Below are 9,768 nucleotides of genomic sequence, written 5' to 3'. Positions count from 1 at the left end.
TATGCACAATAAAGATAGCATGTACAGCAGAGGGATAACATGTGCAGCAGTCTAGATATGTATGTACAATAAAGATAGCATGTACAGCAGAGGGATAACATGTGCAGCAGTCTAGATATGTATGTACAATAAAGATAGCATGTACAGCAGAGGGGTAACATGTGCAGCAGTCTAGAAATATATAATATAACAAGACATTCGCATATATGTTCCCTATAGCCGGCCGTTTGTGGACACTCATGTGTAGCCTGGGGTGACATAGGCTAAAAAATCGTATTTTTTCTTTAAATATATATATTTATTTTGTTCCAAAGGTAACGCCGGGCGTTTCAGCTACTATACAATATAATATGTAATTGCACAGTTTAGGGATAATTATGTACACTGTACAGCAGTCTAAATGTATGTGTCCAGTTTAGGGATATCATGTACAGCAGTCTAAATATATGTGTAAGGGATATCATGTACAGAAGTCTACAGTTTAGGGATATCACGTACAGCAGACTAAATAGTTATGTCTTAGAAAAATTTCAACACAAAACTAGCCTTCCAATATTTCATTTCTTTGAAAAAAAATTGTATAATCTGATGCTGTTTTGAACCAGATATTCACTCAAGGGGAAAATATTTTGTGTATTCTTGTCCGACAGAATTTATGAATGATCAAGTTAATGTGCTTTATAATAGTGACTTGAAGATTTATGCAGCAAAGACTGATAAGGAAATTTAAAGAATTTGTATCTTAAAAGCTAGAGGGTAACTTTATGAATCGAGAAAGAAACGCTCTTGATTGAGGGTCACGAAATAAGGTGTACAGTCCCTTTAAAATACACACAAACTAACCTTTCTAACAAATGGAGACATATCTACAGCAGACTCCTTGATTGCTGGCAGCATGATGGGAACTATCACGGGTACACGGATAGAAGAAAGTACACGCAGTGCGCTTGCTCTAATCAGCTGATTCGGGTCCTTTAGCGCTCTTTGGAAGGTGGAGATTGAGAGCAGAGCAAGATCTTGTTTTTCCTCAGCATATCTAATAGAAACAAACCGTTATATTAATAATTTGAAAATCTAAAATTCTTTTTGTAAACTGAATTTATCACATTTGATTCCATGTACACTTAATTTAAAAAAAAGAAAAACTAAGGGAAGAAATCGTACGAAATATATGTACACTGTAAGATGTACATCACTTAAACAAAGAATTGCTGTCACATATCTATCAAGGTGTCAATCACATGTTTAATCAGCCAATTTAACTATTAAATTTTTATCAAGCTGTCAAATATATCTATGACATTGTCCATCAGGCAATTTAACGATCAAACATTTAATTAAACTGTCAAAAAAAATCAATCAAGCTGTCAGACAAACAATCTTTTGGTCAATCAAGAAATCAAACAATCAACCAACCTATTTATAAGTTGTACTACCTTGAAAGATAAACATAGACAAGTTTCTTGATCTCGATGTTCTTACTCGCAACATTCTTGACCACAGCGGGGAACAGGTCAGACACATCGCGTCCCTTAATCAATCAATCAAGCAATCAATCAATCAATACATCAGTAAATGAATGAATATATGACTCAATCAATACTATTTATTTATCTTGATCAGAAATACTCGAGTCTATGTGTCATTCATATTAGATTGTACCTCACTATTAAAAACGTGGTATAAAGGAGTCAGGCATTATTGAGGACTTGTATTGAGATAACAAAAATGTACAATACTTACATCTCAGCTTTATACAACAATCTGTTAATTACTGCTTATCAGATAAATACCGACCTTTGCAAGCATTGCAATAATTCTCTTCATAGCATCCAACTTCTGGGAGTCCTTATTAGAGTCCAACATCTCTCTAGATGAATCACCGACATAGGGTCAAACGATATAGGGTCAAACGACATAGGGTTAAAGCGACCTAGGGTCGAACGACATATGATCAAACGACAAACGGTCAAAAACGCGACAAAGGGTAAAATGACAAAGGGTCAAAATAGAAAAAAATGTTTTATGTATTATTTCAGCGTTTAGGTTAAGACAATTTCTGAGCGGAGCGCTGCGGCTAGGGGGCCGAGCGCTGCGGCTATTAGTTCAAATACACATTGAACATAACAAAAAATGTGTATTATTTCAGGTGTAGGTAAGATTAGGATAATTTCTGGGCCGAGCGCTGCGGCTAGGACAGGCTAGGGGGCCGAGCGCTACGGCTATTAGTTCTAATAAGCATAAAAATAGTTCAAATTAATTTGCCCGTTTGTCGCAATTTTTACCCTTTGTGGCGTTTTTGACCGTTTGTCGTTTGACCCTAGGTCGTTTTACCCTTTGTTGTTTGAGCCTATAGACATTCGACCATATATCGTTTAACCCTATGTTGGTAATTAACGATAATTAATAATAATTAACAAAATAAACAGATCTATCGATTAATCAACTGATCCATCATCTAATTAATCAATTAATCAACCAATTGATCGATTGATCAATCCATAGATAAATCAACTTATTAATCGAACTGTCAATATATCCATCGATGTATCAGTAATATATATATAATCAAATGGTCAAAAATAAAAAGATTTAGTAACTAACAAATCTATATATTTATCGATCTAAGTATCCATTTATCAACAAATTAATCGGATAATCAACAATTCAATTGATTAATCAACGAACTGATCGGTTAGTTAACAAAATCAAATCAACTCATCAAACCATCCAGTGTTTCGGATCCGGATCCGTATCATTTGGTCGGATCCGGATCCGTATCAGGAAACGTTGATATGGATCCGGGTAGCGCCAAAAATTAACCAAAAAAATAGAATAAATAAATCAAAATGGTTCGTAAATGTATTATTTACATGACGAAAATTTTTCAAAATTATCTTTAATAATTTAATCTTTACATTTATATAATAGTAATGACGACATTTTTAACTTTAGGATTACTATAGTTTATAAATTACAACCTTGCATAACATTTAATAGGGAAAATCCGATTCACAGAATCAAAAGTTACCTCGGATCCGGATCCGTATCAGGATCCATCATCACGGATGCGGATCCGCGGATCCGGATCCGAATCAAAATGATATGGATCCGAAACACTGGATGTATGAATAATAAAAGAATTGATTGATTTATTCAAGAATAATGAACGAATCTCAAGGATATCCCATTATAAACATTTCATCTAATATATAAATAAATGAAGACGAAATATTGTTTAAAAGTAAACTGACCTCAGATCTCCATGTTTCTTGAAGTCAGAGTTAAAAATATTTGAACTTCCAGAACCTTCCATATCTGTCGCCTAAATACAATAGATGTTTCATATTTCGATCAATTTTCAAAGCATGTTATATTTAGAAATAAAACTAATTTACAATGTACTTTCAGTTGTTTTGTTAGGTGGCTAGAATTGTGCAATTATCAAATAACAGAATAAAATATTAAACACACACACAACCATTACACGTACCTCCATAGTAGGAGAAAGATCTCCTCCTCCCTTTGTTAATGAATTCTGGGACCCCGCCATATTCACTGAAAAATAAAAACATAAAAATATATTATTATTCTTAGTTATAAATTACAAATTGTAGGTTTTATTTAAGGGAAAATATTTGAGATCAATCTATTATCGTAAACATTACAGTGGCAGTTTAACTAGTAAGCGTATTAGTTACATGAGGTTTAAATTGTTGAAAGGCAAGAGTAAAGTTTTATACAGCAAGATCATTCAATTTTTCAGTTAGCGCGTCATTGGTTCCGCTCTCTTCGTTTAGTTTTTCAACAACTTCCGGTTTAGCGTCATCAACAACCGGTTTAGCGTCAACATTAGCTGGCTCGTCATTCTCCTTGTCCTCTTCCTTCTGTGATGTGTCCTATAAGCAGGGTTAAATATATTTACTAGAAAAATATTCCAATTCCCTTTAAACATAACGTTTCTCCTTATCAAAATATTGCCCCTAAGAGTATTGGGCATGGGCATCTATCTATATACTTTGCTTGTCTGTTTGTTGGTTTGTCTGTCCGTTTGTATCCAATAAACGACAAAACGGCTGAAACAATCGGGCCCAAATTTTGTGTGGTACTTCACAGGTCCACAGGGAAGGTTTATAAGATGATCGGATTTTCAAAAAGTTGCCTTTAACAAAATTAGTTTTTTTTTAATTTTGAAAGTCCACGATTTTTTATTTTTTATAAGATCAGCGAAATTTTTGTTCTACAATGTATACAAAGATAAAATGTTCACAATTGAAATAGAAGATGAACGCGAAGCTCCCTAAAAGCCTAATTTTAAAGATTTATTTTTCGATGAATGGGGAAAAATGTTTTCTGAAAAGATTAGGTGTAAAAGCTTTGTAATCGAAGTAAAATTTTCCATTGACCCCTCTCAATCTTATTAAACATTTCTACTAAATAAATACCCCTGCCTGTGAGCTCTCCGCCCCTCCGCCGAGAATACCTCGACCGTCCGCCTGTGAGCTCTCCGCCACTCCGCCGAGAATACCTCGACCCTCCTGCTTTAATATTTCAGCTGCCTCAGATTCAAGAACATACTTTCGAGCCTAAAACATGTTTTATGTTATTATTTTAAAAAACACTCCTAAGGCGGTTTTCTACTAATTTCATATTTAATCCTGGTTGCGGAATAAGTAAATTCTGGTTTATTTCGCAAGAAAAAATTGACTTAATGAAATTTGTGAGAAATCCGGGGTTTAAAACTAATTTGGCTTCTTCGATTTGAAAGATTCTTTAATTTGAAAAAATAAAGTGACATTTCGCAATCCTATGTGATATTATAAATTTATAAAATTAAATAAATCCGCTTTAAATGATGTAATTTAAACATTCGAATCTTAACAGTAAGCCTCACGAGTCCATATTAGTCTTTATTTTACAGGGTGAATTTTCGGTCTTGTGTAGCAATTACAGATGGTAAAAACGTTTTATAGATATGAAATGAATTCTGATATTTTCTTTATAATACTGCACTCTAAGTTCAACTACAGGGTGTCCCATTAAACATGGGAATTAAATGACGACTTCTATATCGTCGTTGTTCCATTTGGGACTATTTCGTAGTATCACAGCTAAACATTTAACATCGAAAACTACTACTCTCGAGATTTTCAAAGTGTGGTCTAACATTTTTTACCTTCTTTTTATTAAAACTCAACAAAACTGTTAAATTGTTAATAATATTTCCGTCAGTTTTTAAGATACGAAGAAGGTTGACCCCATTTTTATGAGCTCATAAGACTTTCAATCTGTTTTTGATGCACTTCATCTCATTTATCAACTATCGGAAATCAAAGACGACATTCAAGTCGTCTCTCAATTCCCTTGTTTATAGAGACACCCTGTCAGTATGTTCTCATCCGAATCTACTGAATATCCCATCCCACCATTTCCATTATTTCACTGCTATTACCTTTTCGAATGCCTTCTCCCAAAGTTTTGCTTTTTCTGGGTTAGAGAACCTGGCAGCCAGGGTTTCTGGTTTAGATTCCTCGTCTGCACAATCAGCCTAAAACAAGATCGAAGAAGATCATAAGAATTCATGACTAAAACTCGATATTTTTTTTCATATCCGACCTGCGATCGAATTCAATAAAATGTAGTGGAACTATATACCGCCGGTTCAAATTATCATGAACCTTTAAAACTTTGAACCGGTTATTCAAGATTTGAACCGGTTATTCAAGATTTGAACCGGCGGTTGGTAGTTCAGCGACCCAATTTTACTAGATCAAATAGTCAAAGTTATATCAAAAGTTAAACACAGTCAGGTTGTGAAAATAAGGAATTAGAAAGTTAGAAAAAGGTTGAAGCAAAAAGGCGGTCTTACTTCTTTCGGAGAGGGGATGGGGTGTTTACCTGGGTTTTCCAGACCCAGGCTTTATCAGAGCCCGAGTTAGGTTTCAACTCCATCCAGGGAACAATAAAATGGTTTGCACACAGTTTCAGAGTCTTCTCACGTCTATATTAATTATTAAAAGTTTTGATAATTTAAAATTCTTTTTACATTACACAAAAAGGGGTATTGAAAACAAAGTTTTAAGGGAAATTTTAAACTTGAGACACTTGTCGGGTTTCCCACATTTTTAAAATCCATTTCCGTGATCAATCACCGGCTAAATCAGAATTTAATTAGGTGTTATTGCTTTTTAAATACCAATCTTAGTTCTATCTGAACTTCTTTTAATACCGATTAATTGATTCAGTAAAAACGTCCTTGCATTTCTAAAAAACATTCCCGTAGAGTTTAAAAATACTTAATTTTAAAAAACCAGAAATTAATATTGTATCTACCTCATGACAATTCTGCAAGTGTTTTTCTCAATATGCTTGAGTATCCGGATATCTCCAGTTCCCCGCTCCTTCCATTCAGGAGGATCACATTCATGTGCATACCTAGAAATATTCAGGAGGATCACATTCATGTGCATACCTAGAAATATTCAGGAGGATCACATTCCTGTGCATACCTAGAAATATTCAGGAGGATCACATTCATGTGCATACCTGTAAATATTCAGGAGGATCACATTCATGTGCATACCTAGAAATATTCAGGAGGATCACATTCATGTGCATACCTAGAAATATTCAGGAGGATCACATTCATGTGCATACCTAGAAATATTCAGGAGGATCACATTCATGTGCATACCTAGAAATATTCAAGTATTTCTGAAAGTTTTCAAAACGTATTTTCATGTAAATACATGATTTAAGTAAGAAAGTAGCAAAATGATTTTCCATTAAAATTTAAATGGTGGGAAAGGTTTTAATGATATCCCAAAAGCTAACACTTAAATGTGCTAAAAGAGCAAGTTGTTTTTTAATGTTTAGGTTGATATTTTGCAACTTTGAGCCAAATCCACAGAGCTAAAATATCGCGGCTCCAGTAGATCTGGGTCTACAATGGTGTAAATGTAACTTATTCTACCTGTAGAGCTTTGCCCTGATCTTTATCATCTCCTCCTCCTCATCCTCTCCTTTACAACAAAAAAATTGTTTAAAGGGAGTGACTGCCTAGATATGGTAGTTAAGTGTAGACAGTCCCTCCCTTTATTAAAAAGATATACAAAAACGAAATACGAAATAAAAGCTTAAATAATAAGTACCTAACATATAAGAAAAATGTTAAAAAAATTTTTTAAAAATATTTTAGGAAAAAACCCAAAATTTACCCACCATACTGATTAGTTTCTAGAGTAAATTAACTGAATTATTAAATCTACTAAATTGAATGTATATTTTCTATTTCTATTAAAACTAAATCTCTACTGAATCAACTAAATCCACAAAATCCACCCAGCTAATAAAAGAATTTAGTGATATTACCTGAATTGACGACAATCTCCGGCAAGTAGATGATTGGCGGGTAGTACGGGTCAATGCTGCACACAGAGTCATTGTTCTTGTCCTCGCTAGTGTCCTCTTCGTGCTTAGCGTCCTCTGGATCTACAGTTGGGTCCTCTGCAGCCGGTTTATCCATTTTACTAGGACTTACTCCAGCAGAATCAGGCATTTTTGTCTGTAAAGGTAAGCTCAAATATTTTTATCTTAATCCAATAAATGCAACTTTGTCAGAGCTTTTACGTCTTTTTAAGACTTTACACATTATACACACATAGTTCACAATGTTACGTACAGAAAAAGTAAAAAGATTTGCGTAAACAGGTCCAATCTTGTGCAAAAATGTGAAATTTTACAAGATATTAATTTGAAAACAAACGCCGGCCCTTATTTCGTTCTTGAAAGAAATCAAATCAAATCAAATCAAATCATGAGTGTTTGGGAAAGCTTTAGGCTCCATTCTACAGCCTGGAGTTTCAAGTCCTGACTGAGAGATGGTTGTTCAGCCCGGATTTGTTTAATGTTTTTGCCGTTCATGAATAAAATGTTGAAGTTCGGCGAAATGATCCCAGCAACACGACCAAGTTTGAGCCATGCAACCATTTTTAGCTACCTTTCATTCATGGATGACACTTTGTATGCTAAAAATCTATTTTCAAAAACAAATTTTTTAATATCATTCAGTGATGTGGAAATCTGTTTTAATTAAAAACTAGAATTAAACAATAATTTATATCAAGCTTCAGAAACATCTACGGTGTTCAATCTTATTTGCAATTACAATAGACCAACACAAACCAAAATGTTAAAAGCTGAAAACATCATCAGTTGTTATTCTACCCTCTCTAGAACCATTGTTTTGAAGGTAAGTACAGAGCTCCTCCAAATATACTGGAATGTCAATTTACACATGTTCATACTTTTAATGATTGCAAAAATTTTAAAATCCATATACAGATTTAGATTTTCTTTTAGCGAAATGACTAAACTTGTTATAGCTACAAAATCTAAAGCATTTTGTGCAATTTATAATGTGGATTAATCTGTATTTAGATTCACATATAAAATTAACAATAGAAGAAAGCATCTCAATACTGATCAAAAATAGGTGTCGTATCAACTGGACTAATGATCGATTGAACTATCGTTTGTTTGGACTAATGTTCAAAAGGACTAAAGACTACATTAAAGATAATTGTTAATTTTTGTTCATGTGCAATAATGTTCAAATTAATTACAAACCATTTTTTGAACAGCTGACGTTTCAGTGCAATTTAATGACACTTTACTTGATCATTAGTCCAATCGATATATCATCATAAAATACATCATCAGATACGATATAGTGACTGTATAATAAGTCAACATGCAGACTAGTAAAATATTACATTACAAAGCTACCAAATACATTTATATAAAAAATAATCAATTGTGCGAGCAAAAAGCATTTAGATTAGGGTTGTGACATTTAATCAAATAATCAAATCAATTAATCAACTGGGCTGAGATCGTAATTTACTAAATTTTATCAATTTTGACTAGGTTAGATTTTAATATTTATGACTAGGTTTTTATACCGAGTGAGGGGTTGTTATCGTAATATAAATAATAAGCAACATTAAGTTACAGCTTCATCATCCATTTACAATAGTTTCTGCTATATTTTCTAATTTAAAAAAAAATTCGAAAATTTCTCGACAAATGATGAAATTGCCAAAGTTATTCAATTTCAAGAAAGAAAAAAAGCCCCTGTAGGTTGGGAGAGTTCTATGCTAGACCATAATCTGATATATTAAGATAAGGTGAGGACTGAATGGACTCCTCCAAGTTAATTCTTTGAAAAAAAGGAACTTGACTTAAATATCTTGACTCACGAAACTGGAACATGCTTCCTAAAATAATCAAACTAAAAATCCATAGAAAATATTGAACAAAGATTATTAAATTTGAAGGAACTTAACAATATTGCAAGATTTTAGTTTATTTAATATTACCAGACTCTAAATAGGTAAGTTGAAAGTCATTATAATTTATGTCAAGCAAGTTGGAGGAGAATTATGAAGATGCAAGTTGGAGAATTATGAAGATTTACCCCCCCCCCTCCCAGCTTACAGGGTGGCCAAAACATTTTTGAACCCATCCGTACAAAAATCCGTACATTTTCAGAAGAAATCCGTACAATCCGTACAATTTTCGAAAAACAATCCGTACAATCCGTACAATTTTTTTTTTTTAAAAATCCGTACAATCCGTACATTTTTTAAACCAATCCGTACATTTTTTTAAAGATCCGTACATTTTTTAAAAAATCTGTACAATCAGCACAATTTTCGAAAAAAATCCCATTTTTGAAAAAAAAACTTAAAATTCAATTTTTCATTC

The 9,768-nt window shown here is 33.2% G+C and overlaps 3 protein-coding genes across 4 annotated transcripts in view; all 3 read right to left on the bottom strand.

Annotated features, from left to right (window-relative positions):
* LOC111705781 (AP-3 complex subunit beta-2-like) overlaps nucleotides 1–3,577 on the bottom strand; it is a 16,190-nt gene extending 12,613 nt beyond the window's left edge. The window contains 6 exon segments of the mRNA XM_023478448.1: nucleotides 80–111; nucleotides 844–1,036; nucleotides 1,437–1,531; nucleotides 1,798–1,870; nucleotides 3,255–3,325; nucleotides 3,494–3,577. Coding sequence (XP_023334216.1) covers nucleotides 80–111; nucleotides 844–1,036; nucleotides 1,437–1,531; nucleotides 1,798–1,870; nucleotides 3,255–3,325; nucleotides 3,494–3,553 — 524 coding nt within the window. The 5' untranslated portion in view covers nucleotides 3,554–3,577.
* On the bottom strand, nucleotides 3,559–7,567 carry LOC111705778 (ran-specific GTPase-activating protein). 2 transcript variants are annotated; one of them, XM_023478442.1, is made up of 7 exons: nucleotides 7,372–7,567; nucleotides 6,974–7,022; nucleotides 6,334–6,435; nucleotides 5,899–6,001; nucleotides 5,453–5,548; nucleotides 4,446–4,586; nucleotides 3,559–3,899 (listed from the first exon to the last, which is right to left on the bottom strand). In XM_023478442.1, exons 1-7 carry the CDS (start codon nucleotides 7,556–7,558, stop codon nucleotides 3,738–3,740), a joined length of 840 nt encoding a protein of 279 aa, XP_023334210.1. In that variant the 5' UTR covers nucleotides 7,559–7,567; the 3' UTR covers nucleotides 3,559–3,737. The 2 variants fall into 2 exon arrangements, with proteins under 2 accessions (XP_023334210.1, XP_023334211.1); XM_023478443.1 differs by having other exon boundaries at nucleotides 4,452–4,586.
* A 320-nt stretch (nucleotides 7,568–7,887) lies between these two features.
* Nucleotides 7,888–9,768, bottom strand: part of LOC111705776 (uncharacterized) — a 9,123-nt gene continuing 7,242 nt past the window's right edge. The window contains exon 12 of the mRNA XM_023478440.1: nucleotides 7,888–9,278. Within this exon, the coding sequence (XP_023334208.1) occupies nucleotides 9,154–9,278 (125 nt within the window). The 3' untranslated portion in view covers nucleotides 7,888–9,153. The remainder of the gene's footprint in view (nucleotides 9,279–9,768) is intronic.

The sequence above is a fragment of the Eurytemora carolleeae genome, unplaced genomic scaffold, assembly GCF_000591075.1.
Source record: "Eurytemora carolleeae unplaced genomic scaffold, Eaff_2.0 scaffold616, whole genome shotgun sequence".
NCBI classification, from domain to species: Eukaryota; Metazoa; Arthropoda; class Copepoda; order Calanoida; family Temoridae; genus Eurytemora; species Eurytemora carolleeae.
Note: the sequence above shows the minus strand (reverse complement) of the source record. Positions and strands in the feature narration are given on the sequence as shown.

Coding starts and splice junctions, on each gene's coding strand:
- LOC111705778 (XM_023478442.1), bottom strand. CDS start 7,558: ATGCCTGATTCTGCTGGAGTAAGTCCTAGTAAAATGGATAAACCGGCT. Junction 6,002..6,333: donor ACTTGCAGAATTGTCATGAG/GTAGATACAATA, acceptor TAATTAATATAG/ACGTGAGAAGACTCTGAAAC. Junction 3,900..4,445: donor CGGAGAGCTCACAGGCAGGG/GTATTTATTTAG, acceptor CCCTGCTTATAG/GACACATCACAGAAGGAAGA.